This window comes from Epinephelus lanceolatus, chromosome 3 (genome assembly GCF_041903045.1).
Source record: "Epinephelus lanceolatus isolate andai-2023 chromosome 3, ASM4190304v1, whole genome shotgun sequence".
Classification (NCBI taxonomy): domain Eukaryota; kingdom Metazoa; phylum Chordata; class Actinopteri; order Perciformes; family Serranidae; genus Epinephelus; species Epinephelus lanceolatus.
In genome coordinates this window covers 1085901-1110374 of record NC_135736.1, presented here as the reverse complement: position 1 = coordinate 1110374, position 24474 = coordinate 1085901, and the positions used below count along the sequence as shown (strand labels likewise).

The following is a 24474-nucleotide window of genomic DNA, read 5'->3' as shown; positions in this document are numbered from 1 at the left end:
AACCCTGATAAGGCACACCTGTGAAGTGGAAACCATTTCAGGTGACTATCTCTTGAAGCTCATCGAGAGAATGCCAAGAGTGTGCAAAGCAGTAATCAGAGCAAAGGGTGGCTATTTTGAAGAAACTAAAATATAAAACATGTTTTCAGTTATTTCACCTTTTTTTGTTAAGTACATAACTCCACATGTGTTCATTCATAGTTTTGATGCCTTCAGTGAGAATCTACAATGTAAATAGTCATGAAAATAAAGAAAACGCATTGAATGAGAAGGTGTGTCCAAACTTTTGGCCTGTACTGTACCCCCAGGAGAGCTAGAGTGTACTTACACACTAAGGAGGGGATAACAGTGCAAACTTCATAATACAGCCAGGTTCTCCGTAGTTAGCGTGTACCTCCAGGAGAGCTAGAGTGTACTTACACACTAAAGAGGGGATAACAGTGCAAACTTCATAATACAGCCCGGTTCTCCGTAGTTTGGCAGTACTCACAGGAGAGGTAGGCTATACCTAGACACTAGTTACAGGGAAATTAAGATCTACTTAGACACTGATTACAGTTTGATGTGTACTGTATGTACTTCATGTACCTATCTATGTACTGTTTATGTTTTATGATGTTTTATTGTTGTAATTTTGGTTTGCTGCCTTCTTGGCCAGGGCTCCCTTGTAAAAGAGATGTCAATCTCAATGTGACTCACCTGTTTAAATAAAGGATAAATAAAATAAATAAAAATTACTGTACTTACGGAGTATGGATGAGAGGAATAGTGCCTGTCATGTGTTTTCTGTGTAATCACATAATAAAAACATTTTATAACTCTGAATGACTCATTATTGTGGATTTATTACTGTATAGTTTGTGTTTTGCCCTTGGATGACAGTACGAGACTTCCATAGATGTGCATTTTAGAGAGGTAAGTTTGCTACCAGCCCGCCTGTTATTAGCCAGTTTCCATACTGTATACCCATTTCCCAACATATTATTTTTCCAAACCATAATGAATAGTACATCTCTGGAATAGGGGTGAAATTTGCCTGCTGACACTTAGGAAAAACAAGATTGTAACAATTGCAAAGAGCGAAAGGCTGTGCTCATATTGTACAGCAGACTATTTAATTTAATATACCTGGTACTTAAAATGATTGGTGGGGAAAAAAAGACCAGGAGGAGTTACACTGTAAGTCTGAGCAAAGTAGGACGTAATTGTACGGGAGTAACGCTCTAAGACGCAGCCTAGTTATACTGTAAAATACAGGTAAAGTAGCGGGGGAAAGTGAGCAAGAGTTACTCTAAGTTGGTGTAAAGTAGGACGTAATTGTACGGGAGTTACGCTCTCAGACGCAGCCTAGTTATACTGTAAAACACGGGGGAAATAGTGGGGGAAGTGAGCAAGAGTTACTCTGTACTTCTGTGGAAGTTGGTATAAAGTAGGACATAAGTCAACGGGAGTTACGCGCTAAGAAGCAGCCTAGTTATACTGTAAAACATGGGGGAAATGGGGGGGGGTGAGCGAGAGTAGCGGTAGGTACGCTCCAAGTTGCGGGCCGTATTATGTAGTGTTACCGATTTTTCACCAGATGCGGGACATCAGGCATGAAATGGAGCTGTCTGTCTGGTGTTGCTGGATGTGGCACTGATGTTGTCTTGTGGTCAACACCAAAGGATTTCCACATGGCCCGGTTAGGGTTACCCATGTCAGTGGTGACATTAAGCACATGTAGCCCGATGGATGCTGCCCTCTTTATAATTTCAATAATTATTGGCCTGTACTCTGCTCCATCTGTCGAATTGCTACTGTAATGATATGCCACTACTTGCTTCCATCTTGTTGTGTTTCCAGCCAACATAAATACACAAGCGTGTGTGGCTACTCCTGTGTGACCTGGTAAAGTCACATCACCATACAGTTTGCCTGTAAGCATGTGGAGCTCCACACTGGGTGTAATTGCCATTTCATCCAAGGTCAACACATACTCCCTTTCAAGCTCGGTTAGTCCATCTACCTTCAGTTTTAGAAAATCAAAGACCTCTGTTAATACACCAGGCTCAAATTTAACACACTGCATTCTTCTTTGCAGGGTTCTGATTCCTGGTAGGGGAATCTGCAATTCCTGCAGGGTTTTGTAACCCGTTGGACCAGCAGCAAAGCGGATTTTTAATGCCTTTTTAATGGTCTCATTGCTCCATTTCATCCCTTTTGTGGTTAGTCTTCCTAATGCCTTCATTTGGTCTTTTGAAAAAGTTTTCTTTATTTTTTTGTCCCTAATTTCCATTGCCTTCTTGAGAGCTGCATTTTCCTTCCTTAATTTTTTCAGTGCTGCCTTTGCTTTTTTGGTGATATTTTCTTGTTTCTTTATTTTTTTTAATAGGTCCAACTGACTGGCTGCTGGCTTACTGGTAAGCTGACTTGTTGCTGGCTCACTGGTAAGCTGATTGGTTGCTGGCTCATTGGTAAGCTGACTGGTTGCTGTCTTACTGGGTAGTGTCAACTCTCCCTCTCTCTCCTCACTAGCCACATCCTCTCTTTCTTCACTTAGACTTTCCCTTCTCTCAGTGTCCTCACCTCTTTCCTCAGTGTTTGAAACTGATGTAAGTAGAAGACATGGGACTGTTAATTTTTAAGAATTCAAAATAAGTATTACTTCAACATAAGAACTATTACTAGAGTTAATAAGAGTTCAGAATTATACCTGTGCCACTGTTGACACTGTAGCTATGATCAGCAGCTATGACCTCAATATTTATAGGTCCAGAGGTGCACCGTGTTGCAGGGGCCCTCCTCTTTTTGATTGCTGTGCGATGCACAAAGATGGTGGGTATGGCATCTGCCCTCAGCCTAAACTTGCCCTTTTTGGTCCTCACAAACTGGTCTGCCTCAAAGTGTACCTGCAGAATGACTTGAGTTAACCTCTCACACACATTGCTGTTTTGTCTACCTATGCACATAGTATAAGGGAACAGTTAATTCTTACTGGACAAATATACACTCACTATATATCAAAAGATAACCAAGACCATGAGACAACTTTTTACAAATTCATCACTTCAGTAACTGATGCCAGTTGTCACATTTTGTTAAACATGTACAACTAATGAACTTCCATAATTTAGGCTGGGGAACAAAGATCACACCACATATCTCAAGGAAATTTCCCATTCAAGCCTATAAAGGTATGTCTAACCCTTTCTCCTCTGTCTTTTTTTTCCCTCTCTTTCAGTACAAGAACAGAGGGATTAGGGAGAGCCTAGAGACTCCCTGCAAGGCCACAGCGCACTCATCCTGAGTCTCAGCTCCCTGAGTTTTGCAAGCCTTTCCCTCCTCCCTGTTTTTAATAAATCAGTCTAAGCTTCCCAGTGATGTGGTCTTTGTTTGTGGAAAAAGTGCAAATACAGGTGTTTTGAATGTAATTACCTCACATATTTTGTTGTTGTTGTATTTTTTATTTACAGTCAGATTGCTCCTGCTGAGCTGAGCCAACTATTTTTTTTCTCCTCTCTGTGTCAGTGGGGAAACCAAACATGCGTACGCCTCTCTCTGAGCGACTGGAGCATCCCCACGCAGCACAGTAAACCATGGTGGCGACTATATGAGAGGACAATATGAAAGAAAGGGCACAAACAAACTGCTTTATACGCTATTCATGTTTCTGAGTGTATAAGAAATTTATTTAATGCATTCATAGCCATTAATAATGCACAGTAAAAAAAACAAATGCGACATATATGTTTGTGTATAAGCTACTGCCACTGGTATTCCATTGACCCATAGCTGATTATCATTGATAGTCACCTCTTGGTCGTCTTCTTTCCTATCTAAAAGTCATAGAGATTACAGTAGTCATTGAATAATTCCAATTATTACATAATCAATAATATAGGGATGTGATTGCTCTTGGCTACCATACAAGACTAAGGACCTATTTTTTTTAAACCATTCAAAGCCATAAACAACAGCAACACACTCTTTAACCAAGGTAACATTAGCCTAAAATATGTCACATAACTGTAGCTGTTAACACTAACGTTAATCCTTAAATACTGGCGAAATTTACTTTTCTAAAGACATAATGATATAAGGACACATGTTGTTCTAAATAAATATTGTGAATTGATGCATTTAATTACCAATAATTACCTAAAAATCGGAGTTTTGTCTCTCTGACTAGGGTATTTAAATTGCCCGCCTATTGACTTCCGGGAACTATTCGAAGTCTACATGAGTCACGTGACGCACAAGCATTTTGGACTTCCATTGTCGCGACTCTGTTATATTCTACGGCACTGCCATGACCTAATTCCAACAGGAAGTGAGCTATTTGACCTTTCAAAGTAAGATTTCGCCTCAAACATGCTCTTAAAAAAACATCTCCTCCTGCACCGTTTATTGTATTGGCTTTAAAGACGCACACATGCCACCTCAACTGCTACTAAACAGATCTTCTGTATAACTTTATCTCTCTCATCATCACATTATTTTGATGATTGGACCAACGGTTTGGGAATGGGAAGAACTTCTTCGAGAAGTTAAATCTCCACTAAAACAGGTCTCTCTGTGTTATGTCTGTCTCTCTCTGCTCTTCTGCCAGGTACACCTACTTCATCACTATGGCAACCGCTGTCACACACAAACTCACAAAAACATGATGTGTGTGTGTGTCTAAATCTTACATGCAGACATGACAGGGGCACAATCTCCATTTTAACTCTTTAGGTGCCAGACTTTATTGAGGAAAATATTCCATTTTCATTTCAACATTTCAAAAGGCTGTGGCTTGAAAGTGGTGAGAGATAAAGGCATACTGTAAATGAGAAAACTATTCATCATGACCCAAAGTTTGTCATAGGAGTAAATTAACTCATCTAATTTGCATTCCGTGACATCACTAGGCGGCGGCCATATTGGATTTCATAAATCTCAGTAAAACAGCATTTTGAACAGATTCACACAGTAGATTTCTTTTGTTTTGTGCTGTTTTTGTTGTCTCTTCCTCAAAATAAAGGAAGAGGAATCTGATGGGAATAAATTCACTCATCTAATTTGCATATCGTGACATCACTTATCCATACCTACAGCTACAGAAAGCATTCAAACATCAAAACGTTCAGCTCTGTAAGGATTTTCTGATGTTTGTGGCAACATGTTTGATATTTCTAAATAATTCACAGTGACGACATAAGCTGGGGGCCGAAACGGGCGCGAGTGCGAGGTCCCGCCCAATGCTGCTTGCAGCTTTAATTAGGAACCGAGCCTAGAGGCAGAGGACTGCTCACAGAGCAGTCCTCGCCAAAGGCGAGGACCCTATTGTTTTTGCTGCGTTTATTATTATTCTTTATTATTAGGGACCGAGCCTAGAGGCAGAGGACTGCTCACAGAGCAGTGTTTTTGGTGCGTTTATTCTCTCTTTCTCCCACCGCCTCTTTGAACTGGAACTTGACCCCCTAAACATGCTCAAAAACTCACCAAAATTGGCACGCACATCAGAACCGGTGAAAAATTTTAGAAAATCATGACATTAACCCCTAAAGTGCCAAAATGGGCTCTCTAGCGCCACCTAGGCACACAAAAATGGCTGCTACGGCCTGTAGGAACGTCATAGAAACATGAAACCAAAACTGCCGTGTTCGTCTCATGAAGACCTAAAAATCACGCGCTGACACCCCTCACCTAAATCCAACAGGAAGTGAGATATTTGCCCTTTCAAAGTAAGATTTTGCCTTAAAACTGCCTTTCCTAAAAAATCTTCTTCTCATACACCGTTTATCCTATCGGCTTCAAACTTGCACAGATGACAGATCAACTCCTTCTAATCAGATCTTATTTATAACTTTTTCATTACTCGATTAGTTTGGATTTTATGGCCTCCTGAAGGTGAGATGTCAGAAAAACGTCCTGACGATCTTTGAAAGCTGTCCCATAGGAAATGAATGGCAGCAGGGGGGAGAAAGAGACCAATCTTAGGGCTTTTTCTAGCATTTACAGCATCTCCATACTTTGTGTTATAGACTCCATTCCAACTCTAAAATGTTGCCACAGGTCTCATCTATTCACTCATGTTTTCATCTTTTTCATATCTTTTACCGTTTTTAATCTGTGCCTCTCAAAGTACCATGAGCAAAAGTGGAGAAATTGTCAGTTTATAATGGGTGTGTATTGCACGGAATGCTGTGAGCTAGAGTGGAGAGGGCTCTAAAAATTGTCTAAAACTTTTGTCTTTAACTCGCTGCCATGGCCACAATTTTCACTGTACAGACACAATTTATACCACAAAACGTAGGAAAATTTGTCCTGCTCACAGATATGTTGACATGGAATCTCTCACACGTACACATTTTTGCTGAGTGGCTCCAAAGCGAAGGGAGCGCTGATTTATTTCTCATTCACTCCCATGTAAACTCAGAGGAGAAATTTCTGGAAACAGCTTAGGTGCAACACATTTTAAACTCGCTCCTCTGACCACATTTTTGACTCTAGAAATATAAAACACAACACGTGCGTTCACTAGAAGTGGCTGTCTCTCACAATCACTTTATTTTCTTGATTGGACCAATGGTTTGGGTATGGGAAGAACTTGTTCGAGGAGTTAAAACCCATTATAAACAGCCTTTGCTGATCTGCTCTCTCATGAGCTCTGTGTGTGCCCCTCACATGCAGGCAAGTCATTAGTCGCCATGACAACGGCTGCACACACAGACACGGCCACACATCTCACAATCTTTAAAGGACAGATTACAGCAGCAGAAACTTCATTTGAAACAGCAAATACACATTATTAACCCCTAAAGTGCCAAAATGGGCTCTCTAGCGCCACCTAGGCGCACTAAAATGGCCACTGTGGCCTGTAGGCATGTCGTAGACAGATCAAACTAAAACTGGCATGTCCTAAATCCAACAGGAAGTGACCTATTTGCCCTTTCAAAGTAAGACCAACGGTTTGGGAATGGGAAGAACTTGTTCAAGCAGTTAAATCTCCACTACAAGACGTCTCTTCTCTGTGTTCTGTCTCTCTCACTCTGACCCTAGCTGCACCTACTTAGTTATCATGGCAACTACTGTCACAAACTCACAGAAACATGATGTGTGCGTGATTCTAAAACTTACCTGATGACATGACAGTGGCAGAATCTCCATTTTAACCCTTTAGGTGCCAGAGTTTATTGACAAAAATATTCCATTTTCATTTCAATATTTCAAAAGGCTGTAGTTTGAAAGTGGTGAGAGATAAAGGCATACTGTAAATGAGAAAACTTTTCATCATGACCCAAAGTTTGTGATGAGAGTAAGTTAAATTATCTAATTTGCATATTGTGTTTTCACTAGTCGGCGGCCATATTGGATTTCATAAATCTTAGTAAAACTGCATTTTGAACATATTTACAGTAGATTTCTTTTGTTTTGTGGTGTTTTTGTCATGTCATCCTCAAAATTAAGGAAGAGGAATCTGATGGAAGTAAATTAACTTATCTAATTTGCATATCGTGGCATCACTAGGTGACAGCCATATTGGCTTTCATAAATCTCAGTAAAACAGCATTTTGAACATATTTACAGTAGATTTCTTTTATTTTGTGTTATTATTAATATTATTAGGGACAGAGCCCGAAGGCAGACTCCTCACAGAGGAGTCCTCGCCAGGCCCTGAACATGCTCAAAAACTCACCAAAATTGGCACGCATGTCAGGACTGGCGAAACATTTTAGACAATCAAAAAAATTAAACCCTAAAGTGCCAAAATGTCCTCTCTAGCGCCACCTAGGCGCACTAAAATGGCCTCTGCGGCCAGCATCTAAACATTATATAGCAGTGTTTTCCATCTCCCACATACTACTACAGCCTTTATTACTGATAATACTGTTGCTAATTTTGTGATTATGACTGATTAAATACACATTGTATTGGAATGTAATATACTGCACACATAGTGCTCAGTAATTGTAGCACATGTAGTATGCAGCATGACAAGTGACTTAATTATCAGTCGAGTCACTCATGCAAACAGAAACAAAACAACACAATCACACACACCCCAGCAGCAACCTCCCATGGCACGGGGCCATTAAAGTTCCACTCCCAAATCATGTCGTCTGCGTTTTCCTAGGTACATTTATAAGGAACAACACTGAATGTTTGTGGGTATTTCTCATCATTACACACACCTGACATTACACACAGTAGGTCACATGGCTTATGTCTACAACTTTCAAAATATAAGCTCACCCCATAAGAACCCTTTACTTCTTTTTTTAAATGACATTCATTTGTTGTACACCCAAGCTCTTCAACAGGTGAAGAGGTTTTAAATTTTTAATCACTTTAAAAATGACCTTAAAAGTATTTACATTTATTTTCATCAATATTATTTCTCCAAACCCAACTGAATGAAACCCAGAAAGCGGGTTTAGTGAAAACTCTGAGTATGTTAACCCTGAAATGAGGGAAACTCTGGGTTTTCAATTCCAGAAAGAGAGGTAATTCAAACTAAGTCAATCACCATGGCAACTGACTCTGTGAACCTAACCTGCTCACTGGCAGTTCTTCTGTAATAAACCCTGAGTTCACCCTATCTCCTCCCTACTGCCGAGCCTGAAGCAAGCTGTCAGACAGACATGGGTTGTTTGTATGTAGGAAATAAGATCAATATTGAAGCATAATTAATTTACAATGCCTTACGCCTCAGATGTGCTGTCATTCTCCAATAAATACCTGTTTGAACGACAGTTTTTCATTACACTCAATGATTTACCTCAACAACATTCTCCAGCCACACAAATCAAATCTGACACTCTGAGGTCATACAACTTGAAACAGTATTTTTTGGGGTTAAAGTAAATTACTAGTGGCCTACAGGACATAATGAAATAGCCACTGAATGACAGGTTATTTAAGCTACTTTGTTTAATAAATCAAATATGAATAAAACTAAAGAAAGGTGCAATCATGGCCCTGTAAAATATGCCTTACCTGTTTGAATGATGTTTTTATATTTCATTTTAAGCTGCCTCCACATGTGTTTTCCCCTGTGACATTGCACCTACATGAAAATGAGTTTCTATTCAAAACCACTCTACCACTTTTTCACCTGTATGCTTTGATTTCAATCAAGTGTGGTTAAATGTTAAATTAATGGACTACTGCATTCAAACTTACGCATCGACTCGGGCAGCAATTTTCTCCCATGCCGCCTCTCTCTCCTTTGCAGCTTTAACAATGTAACTTTTTTTTTTTTTTACTAAATATACGCTCATATTCGTTGTAGGCATTAATGAGCACCTCCAATTCCACAAGTCAGCTCAGAGTTCAGGATTAGACTGAGTTTGCTGAACCTCCTACCTAGAATGCCCCTCTGGAGGCTTACAGCAAATTATCCCATTTCAAGTACAAGTCCATAACAGGAACAAATCCAATGTCATTACAACTTCCTCTAATTCTTTTGAGTGTTATAAACATCAGGAAAGTATACATATCTTTGAGGAAATGTTACACTCCAAAATTACAAGCCAATTTGTTTAATCACCACTTTAGTCTTGGTAAAAAAAAAATAAATAAAAATGTTTTTATAATTTACTCTCCTTTGTAATTCAGGTTTTATCCATGTTAATGTTGGTTTTATGATTATCCTTAAAAAATGTTAAAATTTATATGATGTATCTATATATTCATGTACAAACATCATAACGTGTTACACAACAAACCAGGAATACAGTCACCACAGTCTTTTACAGTACACTTCAATTCTTAACAGTATGACAGACACCATTTTGTAGTTAACATTATATAGTTTATTTATCATTACAGTGTATTTCATTTGAATGTGGATACTTTGGAGATGACATTTTGTTTCCATAGCCAACATATCACAGTTACATTTTAGTTAATACATTGGTTGCAAATATGGCAAAAAAACATGTCAGGACATTCATTTACATAACTCATTGTTTCACTTTATAGTTCATGTAGAAAGAAATGATCAATTAACAGTCCTACTTTCTCTTCCTGTCCATGCTCTCAAACAACAATTGACATGGGATTACTTTTTGAACTTTTATCATGTCCCTCACATAGACTACAGTACATCTTGGGCAGACCATGCACACACACAAAAAACAAACAAACATGTGGAACTTTTGTCCCAAAATTCCACTTGCTCATCAATATCACTTGGGGACTGCAGAGGTTGGGACCCTCCATCACAGCAGCATTTTCAACCACCTCAGAGAGAAGAAAGATTACTGTTAAAAAGGAAACGCCACCAACCAACTATTCAATTCATTTAAGCAGTGTCAATGAGCTATAGAAAGTTTGAAAGGGACAGGGAGAGAGAAAACATAAGATTGGAGGGACACAAGGGGGAGGACAATTCGTGGAAACAACAACAACAACAACAACAACAGCAGCAGCAGCAGCAGCAACATTTTTTGTTTACAAGTGTCCTGTTCGGCAGCTAAGACATGCAGAATGAAGAGTCTGTGCCTTGTGGTGCCAGAACAGATTTGCTGTAAGGTCAGAGTTGCTGTAAGGTCATGTACACAAACATGAGCATTTCTTATCTGAACTACTGACTGCACTTCCTGTATTAAAAGCTACTGTTGCTACCATGCTCCTGCCAGATGATTAATGTTGTTGTAAGCTGCTGTCATTACCGTTTCTCCTGCACCTCTCTGTCTCTCTCTCTCTCTCTCTCTGTATTTCTCTCTATCTCATTGTGTCATACGTATTACTGTTTATTATGCTGATCTGTTCTGTACGCCAGCTATTGCCTGTCTGTCCGTCTGGGAAGAGGGATCCCTCCTCAGTTGCTCTTCCTGAGCTTTCTACCATTGTGTGTGTGTGTGTGTGTGTATTTGTGATATTGGGTTTTATCAATAACATTGATTGATTGACTGATAAATAAATACATGAATAAATAACAACAACAACAACCATAATATTAACTGTTCATTTATTAAATACAATCATTTCCTCTTGTGTTCATGTGTAACATCATAATTTAACTGTTGCATCTTTTCTAAGTTACTGATCAGAATTTTGAACACTAGGGGGCTACAGAAAACATGCAACATCAAGCCTATTTTCTAGAGATACAGTGCCCTCCAAAAGTATTGGAACAGTGAGGCCAATTCCTTTATTTTTGTTGTAGACTGAAAATATTTGGGTTTGACATCAAAAGATGAATATGGGACAAGAGATCAACATTTCAGCTTTTATTTCCAGGTATTTACATCTGGATCTGATACACAACTTAGAAGATAGCACCTTTTGTTTGAACCCACCCATTTTTCATGAGAGCAAAAGTATTGGAACATGTGACTGACAGGTGTGTTTTGTTGCCCAGGTGTCTCCCAATTACATTGATTATTCAAACAATAAATAGCACTGGATGTCTGAGCTCAGTTTCAGATTGGGTACAATAGGTTTTGCCTGTGCAGACTGCATTTAGAGGTGGAACCAACATGAAAACCAGAGAGCTGTCTATGGGTGAAAAAGAAGCAATTGTGAATCTGAGAGAAGATGGACAATCAATCAGAGCCATTGCACAAACATTGGCCATAGCCAGTACAACCATTTGGAATGTCCTGAAGAAGAAAGAAACCACTGGTGTACTAAGCAACAGACGTCGAACAGGTAGACCAAGGAAAACATCAGCAGTTGATGACAGAAACATTGTGAGAGCTGTAAAGAAAGACCCTAAAACAACTGTTAGTGACATCAGCAACAACCTCCAGAGGGCAGGAGTGAAGGTATCACAATCTACTGTTTGCAGAAGACTTCATGAACAAAAGTACAGAAGCTACACCAGAAGATGCAAACCACTCATTAGCAAGAAGAATAGGAAGGCCAGGCTGGAATTTGCCAAAAGGTACAGAGATGAGCCTCAAAAATTCTGGGAAAAAGTTTTATGGACTGATGAGACAAAGATTAACTTTTTCCAAAGTGATAGAAAGGCGAAAGTTTGGAGAAAGAAAGGATCTGCTCATGATCCCAAACATACAAGCTCATCTGTGAAACACGGTGGAGGGAATGTCATGGCTTGGGCTTGCATGGCTTCTTCTGGGACGGGCTCTTTCATCTTCATTGATGATGTAACACATGATGGCAGCAGCAAAATGAACTAAGAAGTCTACAGAAACATTTTGTCTGCTAATTTAAAGAAAGATGCAACCAAACTGATTGGGAGATCCTTCATCATGCAGCAAGATAATGACCCAAAACACACTGCCAAAACAACAAAGGAGTTCATCAGGGGCAAGAAGTGGAAGGTTTTAGACTGGCCAAGTCAGTCTCCAGACTTAAACCCAATAGAGCATGCATTTTACCTGCTGAAGAGGAGACTGAAGGGAGTAACCCCCCAAAACAAACAACAACTGAAAGAGGCTGCGGTGAAAGCCTGGAAAAGCATCACAAAAGAAGAATGCAAAAGTTTGGTGATGTCAATGGGTCACAGGCTTGATGCAGTTATTGAAAGCAAAGGATTTGCAACTAAATATTAAGTCTCATTCACTTTAATCTATTTTAAGTTTATATGTTCCAATACTTTTGCTCACCTAAAAATGTTGTGTTCCATTACAAATAATGCTATCTTCTAAGTTGTGTATCAGATCCAGATGTAAATACCTGGAAATAAAAGCTGAAATGTTGATCTCTTGTCTCATATTCATCTTTTGATGTCAAACCCAAATATTTTCAGTCTACAACAAAAGTAAATGAATTGGACTCACTGTTCCAATACTTTTGGAGGGCACTGTATATTTGTTTGAGTCAAATTAACCTTTTCATATTTTCATGACTGAAACAGTTGCATATGAACACATCAGGAGTGAAAGAACCACAAACTCTAACATGCATAAATACATACATTCACAGTTGTAACAGAGACCAACAACCAACATGTGGCAGACAGAGACCAACACATCTACAATCACTAACAGCTGTAAAAACCATGATTATATTAATTAACTAACACTGTTCACAACAGCTAACACTCAACTCATTCCACCTGTAATACATGATTGGTTTCACCTAAAATCTCTACACAATAATCATATCAACATACTAAAAACATTTCCACACAATACACTCAAATCGCCCTACAATACACAATCTTCACACAATGGAGTGGGACAGACTCTACACTAACACAAATTCACATGAGTGCAAACCTACACAATTTCAACACAACAACAACAAGTCAGTTTCCTCTTAAAACTCTACAGATAAACACAATGACAACAATAATAACACCACCACTACCTACATTTGCACTGGGACTTTGTATGAGTCACATGAAGCTACATCGGAGACTACACAAACCAACCTGATCTAATCCACATCTAAACACTACGCATCCACCTCTACATCCTGAAAGTCCTCAAACAACCTGTCTAAGTCCTCTAGCTCACCCTGATCATCTCTCACACTAAAACTACACAGAATACCTTCATGATCACTGAAGTACGTGGGCATCACTGCACATTCCACATCATACTGTGCTGTTTTAACATAAGCGTGATCAATTAATGTCCCCTTTTCTGTTGTCTCCTGTGTTACATGCTGATGAAATCCTTTTTGCCCCATGAATTTACAAATTGATGATTTTTTCAAAACATTCTCATTAAAATCTCCCATCACTACAACTGTGTCACTAATTGGATTCAACCAATCAAGTAATTTCCCCAGATTTTGTTTAAATAAAGACTTTGGATAACATGGTGGACGATAAATTACTGCCATCAAAATGTTAAATTTGGTACACAGGCACACCAAACACTCCAGATTCAAATCAGGTGCCTGCAGGATGCTACAGTCCAAATTGCCTACACTGTACAAACCAACTCCACCATGTTCTAGATCCTGGAGCTCTAACAATTTGGGGTTACTGCTGCTGTAACACAAACCTCGCGGACGACTGTGGAAAGCATATCCATCAATATGGACACTGTCTAATGAGGACTGTGCAGTGAGCCACGTTTCTGTGACAGCAATACCGTTAGGCTGTAAATGCTGTGTGCAAGACACCAAATCTGCCAGGTGGTGACTTAAATTTTGAACGTTCATTAAATACACAGAGAAACTTTGTGCACTTAATGAAGGTTTAGGCTGCTCAATTAAAAATGGGGGCATGCTGTCTAAGGCCTCCTTTATGGCATCCTTGCAGTAAATGGCCTTCTCTTTAAAATCCCTGATGATCAGTCCAGACAAAGCCCTAGCACAACTCAAAGCTACATATGCCTGCCCAGGTGCAAACACCTTCTTCAAAGACACTACAGCCTCATCTACCGTTAATCCCTGCACTTTATGCTCTGTACACGCCCACGCTAGCCTAAGAGGAAACTGAAGTCGCAGACCACCTGCTTTAGTTGCCCTCTCCTCCTTGGGATCAATAGCAGTAGAATACCTGCATTTTACTGCCGCATGTGCACGTGTTTTCCTCCTCTGTGAGCCAAGTTTCTCATCATCAAATTTGACATAAACTGTTTTAGGAAACTTCTCATCATCACCAAAATCGATATGACTTACCGTGCCACATGCGCCATTGACCAGACCATCCTCAACATCTACGTTCTTACATAACATAACACGTGCGTTCCTTGCCAAACACAAACTCTCTGGTAAACATGTGTCCGCTGCATTACTATGATGCCCTGCTGTACATTCCAATTGGCCTGTTTTCCTGTTATGTTTGAAATCTCTGGCTTCTATCTTAACATAATCTGGACACATGGTAATCAACTGCATAAAATTATGCTCACTTACTTGCATATTGGTTGGAAAAATATGCAAAGCAGAGCTCTCTTCCCCTGTCTCGCAAGCCTTTAATATTTCAACATCACTAGCTAACATGGGGGTGGCCTTTGAACGCACTCTCAACCTGTTCAGCAACGCTGCAAACACACTATCCTTCTGCCTAACTATGGTTGTCAACTCCACTATACTAAAACCACACCACAGGTCCACACCAAGCGGACAGCTATACAGAGGCTTCCTTTTAACTGGAGGCAACTGATAGAAGTCTCCAACAGCTATCACACTGACATTACCAAATGGGGAAAAGTCACCCGTCTGCTTCACCTGCCTTAACCTACCATGGACATATGCCAACAGATTGTGATCAACCATACTGATTTCATCTATGATTACAATTTGGAGGTGACTAAATTTGGCTCTCAAAGAGTTTAGTTTGTCCTCACCCAAAGGGATGTAAGGCAAACTGGCATGTGTGCCAATACTGAATGTGTGATGAATTGTTGCTGCATTTAAATTGTATGCAGCTATGCCTGTAGGTGCGGTTAACAAAACACAAATATCGTCTGGTTGATCACAAAGTGTGGACAACAACCTCCCTGCCTCATACTGAATAGCCCTAATTAAATGACTTTTCCCCACTCCTACACCACCTGTCACAAACACATGCAGAGGTTCTGGGTTTTTACCCATCACCTTCTGCAAACACCACTGTCTGACCTTATAAAACACAGCCATCTGTGTCTCATTCATAGACCTAACTAAAGCTAAGCCCTCACTTCTACACATCACATTCCTCTTCCTCTCCAACTGCGCTACCTGTCTACTACCAACTACCAAATCTGGCACATTCTCCAGACGTTCTTGTAACTACTCCTCTACTATCTCAGATCCCTGCTGCTGCCTTCTCTCCTCTAAACACTCAAGGCGTTCAACTTCCTGTTCAGGACACAGCTCCCCCCAAGCATCCCCCTCATCTACACCATGCTGCTCTGCAATCTCCTGCGCACGCTCTAAATCTGGATTATCTACATCAAACACTGCTCTATTATCCTTCATCACGTCCTTAACCGCAGGTACTGACCCGTCACTAAATGTCACACTTCCATCCTCATGGAACTGTTCAAACAGCTCAAAGCCTTCAGGTTTGAGGTCTGAGTCAGTTCTATATGGAAGGAACAACTGCAGCAAACTCTGGAAAAACATCCAGAGTTGCATTTTCAAACTAATGCGCATGTACCGAACAACCGCAAACAGAGTACGTGTTCTCTTCAAAATGAAGCCCAAATCATTTTTCAATCGAATCATGTCTGGAGACTTTTCGTGTTTGGAAAGAACACGATACTCCGATGCAAATGTCGCCATACACATATTTTCAAACACATCACCGTCGGGCCTGTTCCTATATCTATCCACGAAGCTCGTCATCCACATATCTTCTGTGCTAAGATCGTGTGCAGATGCTCTCTGCCTCAGAACACTGAGGGGTAAACTCATCTTCACTATATTATTCCCTGTCAGTACAAACACAACCTTCCTAGAGCACTCCTTCAAATGCAAGTTTGTTAACCTATACACTGCCTCCTGAGCACTAACGTCCCTATTATGCAAATACACACTACCCAACTTCTTCAACGCGTCTTTAGCTGAGACATTTCCTTGGTTTTTGGCTTCTTTTTGGGCATTACTCAATAACAGGCCAATTTCTCTCTCTGCTTTTGTAATATACGATATTATATACACAACAACTGCATACGCATCAGTTACAAAGCTCACATCAATATTAGCGTTCCAACACTTCAACAACTGCTTGCTCTACTGATTGACCCAAACTTCATTTACTCCTCTCTTATAAACTACCTTGGTCTTCTTTTGCATTTTCCTATATGCCATTTCAAAAATCTCCTGATTAATGCCCACACTCATAAATAACTTCTAACTTCTCTACACCTACAGACTGGTTTGTCTTCTGACTGAGGATCCTCCCCTGTCTTCTCTGCCTCCTTCTTGTCACATGTGCATTTTTTTTCTTCTATTTTACAAATAAATGTACGCTCAGACACAGGTTTTGGGAAATTGAAACGACATACAGTCTTCTTTTTCCTGCATGACTTTGAATGTCGTTTGGAATGTGTTTGCACTGATGACACAATGTCCAATAATGCGTCATCATCTGAGGGTAACTCACACGATACGTACTTATCAATAAACTCTACAACCTCCTCGTCTGTATTCTTATCAATTTGGGGAGCACCCTCAATCCAAAACAGACAGTGAACATGAGGAGAACCGCGCTGCTGAAACTCGACTCTATAAAAATAATCTATGATTTTGCCAATTGGTTGAGCAGGAGACATGAGAACCTCGTCCAGAAAACAATGCCATCTGTAATCAAACATCCTTGCTGCTGTAACTGGGTTACCACTCAACAACTGACACCTGTCTGCCCACTCCAAATCCTCTACCATCTGCATTCTGCCTTCCTGCTTCAGGATGCTGGTCAGGAGATTCTGCCAGCGCAGATCTGCAGACGAAAACGAGCAAAACCACGTCGGAATCCCTAACTGACGCACACACACCAAGATGTCCTTCTGCACGGACATCCAAAATGCAGGGGTCCCACGAAGAGGCTTTAAAAACCTAAATCCATCATCAAACTGCAACAACTGCTTCAGAGACTCCTCATCCTTCAGCATACTCTGACTAATCCTTTGAGACCCCTGACCTCCCTTACCTTTATGCAACGCTACAGAAACACTCGACATCACCTGATCAGCCTCTGACATGTACTGAGCAAAAAATATGTACTCTACATTACGTGCAAAACGACCATCGCAGTGCATAATCCTATTGTTGAAATAATGCGACAGACTCAACTGATAATGCCGACTGTCATGGAAGGTCTTCTGACCCACAGGAAACAACACGGGGAAACACTTTGCTTCATTACTCTGGTCAGAAAGCATCCTAACTGGACTATTTCCCTCTGCAGGCGCTATATTCATGATATCATCAAAATACTGATCTAATGCTTCCTGACCAATATCAACAGGTGTAAGACAAGTGTCCTGAAACATGCAGTGCTGCTGTCTGTCATGTAACATTTCATCTTGTACTATGTCTGCTGATTCTGCTAAATCATCAACCTCAGCCTTTTCTACAACCTGACCAACAACCTCACTTCCTGTACCAGCTTCCTCACTTCCTCTACCAGCTTCATCCTCACTAGCTGATCCAGCCTCTTCCCTGTCCCCATCTTCCTGCCTACAAAACTCATTAATCCACTCCTCATTAAACTCTATGTCCCTATAATGAACATTGGTCCTCTTTAAATACTCCAGCGCCTGTCTTACATGCAACGGATCCACAAACTGGTACTCGTAATGTCCCTTATATGTCAACTTGCGCTTTAACTTCACCTGCACCAAAGACCCTTCCATACTCGAACACGGCAACACATTACTAGTTTGCGTAATGTTGGCGGGAACACAGGTCACTGGACCATGTACTCCATTTTGCCCCCCTTTAGGCAATGCCAACATTTTCATAAAAGGAATATGCAAGGCTATCAAATGCTGCTCTATACTATTCAGACATCCCAGTTCTGGTGGAACAGGATCAACATCCAAGTTATTACTCCAACATTCAGCTGGCATCTCACCTGAACTAATCTTACAATGACACGTATGACAAATCCACAGCTGACCTCTAGGCAACACCAACTGACAAGGCACAACACACTGATCGTTACATCTATGCAAATACTTCTCACTAATGCACTGTTCTGCAATACCCGCTGTAGCTAAACTTGTACCATACGCTTCCCTTACACAGCTCTGCACCTGATTTCTAAACAACAACCTATGACACACACAACACACAAAATCTGGACTATCTCTGACCTTTTCCAAAAACTGCTCCATAACAAAACCAAAGTCGACTGACTTCTCCATCCTCTGCTTCCTACTCAACCTGACGCTATCCATAACCCTCTCTCTGTGCTCAACCCTTTCTCTATATTTACTAACACTCATCATTTTAACTCTCTGTCTGTGCTGGGTGTCTTGTCTATATTTACTAACACTCATCATTTTAACCCTCTGTCTGTGCTGGGTGTCTTGTCTATATTTACTAACACTCATCATTTTAACCCTCTGTCTGTGCTGGGTGTCCTCTCCATATTTACTAACACTCAGCGCTTTAACTTTCTCCCTGTGCTCCATGCTTTCTCTATACTTCGCTATACTCTTAGCTTTACTAATCGCTTTAACCCTCTGTCTGTGCTGGATGTTCTCTGTATATTTACTAACCTTCCTCGCTTTAACACTTTCTCTATACAATACTTTCTCCTGATACATCTTCATAAACTTTACTTTACATCTCTCCCTAAGCAACCTACTGATTTTCTCCTGTGTCCCTTTTCTCTGCCTCAAATACTTTGATTTTACAGGCTTACGACCTACGCCTTCAGACCCTACACATTCATTACATCCAATGGCTAACTTCTCACTATCCACAACATCTGTCACTCTAGACCCAATGTCAACATCACTAAGTTTACAGTAACTATAACAAATCTGCAATCCAGGCTTATGCACACAAACAGTGTTCTCAAAATGCTGTCCCATGACATTCTCTACATAAATACACTCTGCTGACAAACACGTAGTGTTACACTTGTACTTCAACCAACGTCCATCATAAAAAGTACACACACTAACTCTTAACCAATCTGCTGTGACCTGGATTTCTACCTCTGTACCCCAGCTGTTCACATTTCTCATCCTGGACTGCTGAAGATACTCTGAAACAGATGAATACTCACTTCTCAGAAGACTTGCATACTTATTTGCATTCCTTTCTAACTCCTTACATACAGCTAGCCTAATCTTGCAATGGTGCTTCTGTGAGCCACTCACAGCCTGAGAGATGGCTCTGAAGAAGCAGTTACCATCAGCCACAATCCTCTCATTTAAACATGGGACCCCTAACAGCCCCACCTCTGTGGACACCGAACCACTGACCTTCCCAAAGTCTATATTCAACTTGCTACACAAAGCTTTACAGACATCTACACTAAAAGGTTGGAAGAGCAGCTCCTCATTTGCTGCAGCACAACACAACAAATTCTACATCAGCATTAACCTCACTATCATCAAATGTCTTTAATTTCTTCAACACACTAGTGCGAGAAGAAATTTTACGCTTTCTACCATCATTAACTGTTGACTCTGCCGCTGAACCACTGCTCACCTGACTGGCTAAAGTCACAACAGAAATGCCAGACAGTGCTGGACTTACAGTTACACCAACACCACACTCAGACACACAATTTCCTGAGGAAATGTGTTTTACCCTGGCCTCAGAAACATCACTAGACTCTGCCACTGGAGCAGTACTCATCTCAGTAATACAGCTCTCCACAGAAACACAAGACAGCATTGGGCTTGCACCCTCACTGACACTGACGCCACACAGCTCAAAGAGCTTCTGCCTAGAACTGAGACTGTCTGCCAAACAACAGATGTATCCATAGAGATCATCCAGACAATCAAACTGCAACACCACACTTTTACCATCACTATGCACTAACCCAATGTCACAACGCGAGTGACTGTCTACCACAGCAAACCGTCCATCGTCACAAATGATGACAGAACTACTCCCACACAGTGTCATAATACATGTACTATACTGACTGAAGATCCTCTCCAGTCCATTTCTCAGACTGATGAACACACCACTTTCGATGTGTTCACCCTCAGTCACGCCTACTTCACCCAACACTGTGTCACCATGGCTAAAGCTAAACAACTGCTCCCCTATCTCAAACTGCTTTGGCAAATCTCCAACAGATAGCAGATTTGATTTGTGGCTAAAAATGTTCAGGTCACGCAAACTAGTGTACAACTCATCACCTACAACCAACACGCGATCAACATCAAACCTATCCCACGACAACACACTCAACAATGTGTGTTTGGCTAAGCTGGCCAAAGCTATAGCCATACACTGCCGCCCTTGATACACAAACTGCTCATCTCCCTGGTGAAACGTTCCCCTCACAACCTCCCCCAGCCTGAACCCTCTGCTACCCTCTGCTGCCACAGCATGACTGTCTGACTCTGACACAACTGCACTAACATCAGGAACACTAACAAAAGGAACAAAAACATCCTTATCTGTGCCGATCCTCTGTGACATCCGGGTTCCAACATGACGACATGTTACTGCTTTCTAAAATCATCAATTACTGACATTATATTTAAAATGAAACACACCTCCTGGACTGCTGGGCCGGGCTTGGAGGCAGACTCGGTCACAGAGGCAGGCACAGGTGTTGCCGGAACCTATCAAGACAGAATAAAAATCAAAAACCATTAAAATGCAGCACTCACTTTGTCGTGGCATATGTTTTAGAAATATAAAAAAAATTCCACATCAACATCCTACCAAAAAAGAACAAACAAACAAAAAAAAAACACCAACCTGCCGCTTTCATCCTCTGCACGTTGTGGCAACGCCTCTCGGCTGACGCTTCACACGGAAGGTCTGTAGGAAGGAAAACAAACCTCTTTAAAAACTGTCCTCCCGTTTTGACCTCTACAGTATTGATGCAATGTGTAAACAGCTTACCTGCCCATCTGGCGGATCAGCAGGGCAGCCAGAGCCAGAAGAAGGGGAAACCTTCTCCATGGCGTCCAACATGCCACTGCTGAACCACACAGTGTTGGACAGGATGACAGACTGTCCCACCGGAGATGTTCCAGCCTTACAAAACTAAAACAGAGTTGGTTCGATTTCATTTTGGAACAAAAAACTTTGCACAGCTTTAAGCCACAAATTGTCTTGAAGCAACACATTACCTTGCCCTGCCGTCCACCCTGCCGTCCAACCACCGCCCACTCGCTGGGGTCACTGTGACGTGGCACGGGAACGTGCCCCGTCACGACCAGACTGGGGGACACCCGGCCACCCGGCGATCTCCGGGGAGACACCGGGGGCGGGGGCGGAGGGGGTGCCAGCTGGAGGTAGGCCACATTCCACAGCAGCTGCACCAGGATGGGCATGCCATCGGAGTCGCTGAGGTGCACCGCAAAGACAGTTTAACACAACCAACATGTCACTCCAAAAACATGAAACTCCACCACGTCTTATATCACACCAACAAAGTATCCTGTACTTACGCCATCATGGCACCACAGCTCCAACCGATGGACTGGGAAGTGCGCCGTCACAGACACGTAGGGGAGACTTGACACACATAACAGAAACATAAAAACATAATCAATCCTTCTAATATTTACACTTGTATAAATTCTGTTGAATTACACATTACATCAATTATAACTGATGACCACAAATGTAATGTACCCATGCGTGCTGCGACACGGTGGTATTCCTGACGCAGCTGCTCTTGGAAGCCAAGGTCCATGGTCAGACGGGGAGGGAAGTCCAACACAAAGACCTAGAAACAACCATTTCTTCATTAATTCCCTTTAAAAAACACATAACACAACAGTCTGTTCACAACTACCAAATAAATACTGACTGCAATAACAAAAAAAGGAAAAACAAATAAATAAATACATAAAACACACCTTGGGCCAGCGACTGCAGACGGTGGTCAGGAGCGCACCGAAGTCCAACGCCGCCTCACTGATGGTCCTACTGGCAGTGAGGTTGTTGCTCGGGACGAGCACACACTCAGCGTCCGGGGTCCATGGAACAGCAGCACGCAGCACCTCCGTCCTCAGCTCCCTGGTGTCTGTACCTGGAACAGACAGAAAACCAAAAGACAGACAGCCCTCTGGAATGGCCACGAACCCGTCCACGATGGCGCGCAGGTGGGAGTCTCCAACGACGAACACGTGCTGCGACAACAGAGACATTGCTTTAGAACACAGACACCAGGCGTGACACCATGCAACCATCACTGTCTTTATGAATAAGACAGAAATCATACCTGCTTCTCCGGATGCTGAGCTGGAGTGACCAACTTGAAGCTGCACTGGGTCAGCTCCGAAGTCGGCCATCTCCGCACACGATGGCGGTAACCAGCTGTTGATTTAAATCTTATAGGTATGTTATTATATCATTGTCTCTAGCAGGCATTTAATTGTACTGATTTTCTACATCACACTTATTGTTAAATAAAGCAATGCGTTTTCTTTAATCTACAGATAGCCCTCTCACTTGACAGTGTGATCTGCTACCCTCCTGCTTTGACAACTGCGACTACAGACAACTACAGATTTTCATGCGGTTTGGTTTGTTACAATCGTAAGACATATAGTTATGTTACAGGATACTTGGTTAAATAAAAAATGCAGCTTTTCATACCAAAATATTTGATCTTACGTAGATAAAGTAACAGTAATAGTTCTACAACACATTTGGCTTTATTTCACCATGTATTGTTTGTGGTTTCCGCCGTGTTAAGTTACTGCTGATGAAGAAAGCATTTCCTGCTGCTGCTGCTGCTCCAAATTAAAAGGGTTCCAGTTAGGAACTAACAGAAAGCTTTTATTCTGAAGAACTTACAGGAAATGAAATGTGTTTGATGAATCAGTGGTGCTACTAACAAACTGTGCAGACAGGTAACGTTAAAGAATATGCAGCCACAGCTGGAAAAAACACCCAGGTCTGCAGGAGCTGATGGACAGTTTTCAGTCGAGTGAGTAATATCGTCCGTGTCGTCTCTTTGTTTGCTTTTACCGAGTGACCTAGCGTACCTGTCCCAGAGCAAGCTGCAGCTGTTGCTCACCGGTGTATCCCTCCGCGCAGGACATACTGACCCCCTATAAGCCGCAATGCTAACCGCTGAGCCCTGGCCATTGGACGTACAGACACAAAAAAGATATCGATCATGTTGTCTGAATATGAAAATGATAAAGGGCATAACTCCCAAATCGTCGGAGTATTCTTTTAAACAAGATAAAAAGACGTCAGTGTGGTGTAAAGGAACACCGTCATTTTTACTACTGAATATCCGACTGGCATCAGAGCAGAGCATAACGTTATATTGTGTGAAATGTAGTGAACTCTGCTAGAAACGCACACTCAACCTGCAGCAATGCCTGTCTGTGTTTTCTACTTTTTCATCAAATGACAGGAAAGCATAAAGACACAGTGAAACACATCCTGCTGTTTTTTTGTAAAAGGCCTGGTTTAGGAGGGAGAAATGCAGAGTAAGATAAGATAAGATGTACTTTATTAATCCCCGAAGCGAAATTCAGTAAATTCAGTAGTATGTTCAGACACTTTTGAAACCAAATACCTATTATTGTCCTAATTGAAGACTTTTCTGAAATTACATGGTATTTATTTATTAAAAAAAAATTATTTTCTAATTTATTTATTTTTATTTGTAGCCAATGCAGTATTTTTTTTTCCAGATAATCATTTATTACTCATAATTGAGGTAAAAAGTTAAATTAATCTTGAATTTTGCCACAATCTGAAGCAATTTAGAGATGAAAAATAAGGGAGAAGAAGGTGAAAGAGACAACATTGGTGCAACCCTAATATACTGCAATTCATTTTAAGTAACCTGGAACATTTTTTTTTGCAATTAAAAAAAAAAAAACTGGTGCAGTTTTTGAAAAAATGTTATTTAATATATATAATAGTCTGTGTTCAATAAAGCCAATAGTCAGTGTTTTATGTGTACATCCAATTGGATTTCAATTCAAATATGAATATATTTGTTGACTAAAATTACTGTACTTGTTT

General features: G+C 41.0%; 3 protein-coding genes and 1 pseudogene across 3 annotated transcripts; 1 reads left to right on the top strand and 3 right to left on the bottom strand.

Annotated features, from left to right (window-relative positions):
* Positions 1–24474, top strand: part of LOC144462605 (uncharacterized) — a 346494-nt pseudogene that overhangs the window by 38342 nt on the left and 283678 nt on the right.
* Positions 13184–19274, bottom strand: LOC144459394 (uncharacterized). The gene is given in 2 exon segments (XM_078163346.1): positions 13184–16676; positions 16679–19274. Coding segments are annotated over 2 exon segments (5766 nt in total). The 5' UTR covers positions 19104–19274; the 3' UTR covers positions 13184–13335.
* LOC144462597 (uncharacterized) lies at positions 19840–21931 on the bottom strand. The gene is made up of 5 exons (XM_078166758.1): positions 21927–21931; positions 21606–21822; positions 21376–21519; positions 21021–21089; positions 19840–20976 (listed from the first exon to the last, which is right to left on the bottom strand). The coding sequence occupies exons 1-5, from the start codon at positions 21929–21931 to the stop codon at positions 19840–19842; spliced, it is 1572 nt and encodes a 523-aa protein (XP_078022884.1).
* Positions 21974–22923, bottom strand: LOC117251294 (uncharacterized). The gene is made up of 3 exons (XM_078166756.1): positions 22341–22923; positions 22114–22207; positions 21974–21993 (listed from the first exon to the last, which is right to left on the bottom strand). The coding sequence occupies exons 1-3, from the start codon at positions 22773–22775 to the stop codon at positions 21974–21976; spliced, it is 549 nt and encodes a 182-aa protein (XP_078022882.1). The 5' UTR covers positions 22776–22923.

Excerpts from the sequence above, each read along its gene's own strand:
- LOC117251294 (XM_078166756.1), bottom strand. The coding sequence starts at position 22,775 with ATGGCCGACTTCGGAGCTGACCCAGTGCAGCTTCAAGTTGGTCACTCC. Across the intron at positions 22,208-22,340 it reads TCTGCAGTCGCTGGCCCAAG|GTCTTTGTGTTGGACTTCCC; the intron begins GTGTGTTTTATG and ends GGTTGTTTCTAG. Across the intron at positions 21,994-22,113 it reads CCGTGTCGCAGCACGCATGG|TCTCCCCTACGTGTCTGTGA; the intron begins GTACATTACATT and ends ATGTGTGTCAAG.
- LOC144462597 (XM_078166758.1), bottom strand. Across the intron at positions 21,520-21,605 it reads AGGGTGGACGGCAGGGCAAG|TTTTGTAAGGCTGGAACATC; the intron begins GTAATGTGTTGC and ends ACTCTGTTTTAG. Across the intron at positions 20,977-21,020 it reads CCGGCCCAGCAGTCCAGGAG|AAAGCAGTAACATGTCGTCA; the intron begins GTGTGTTTCATT and ends TGATGATTTTAG.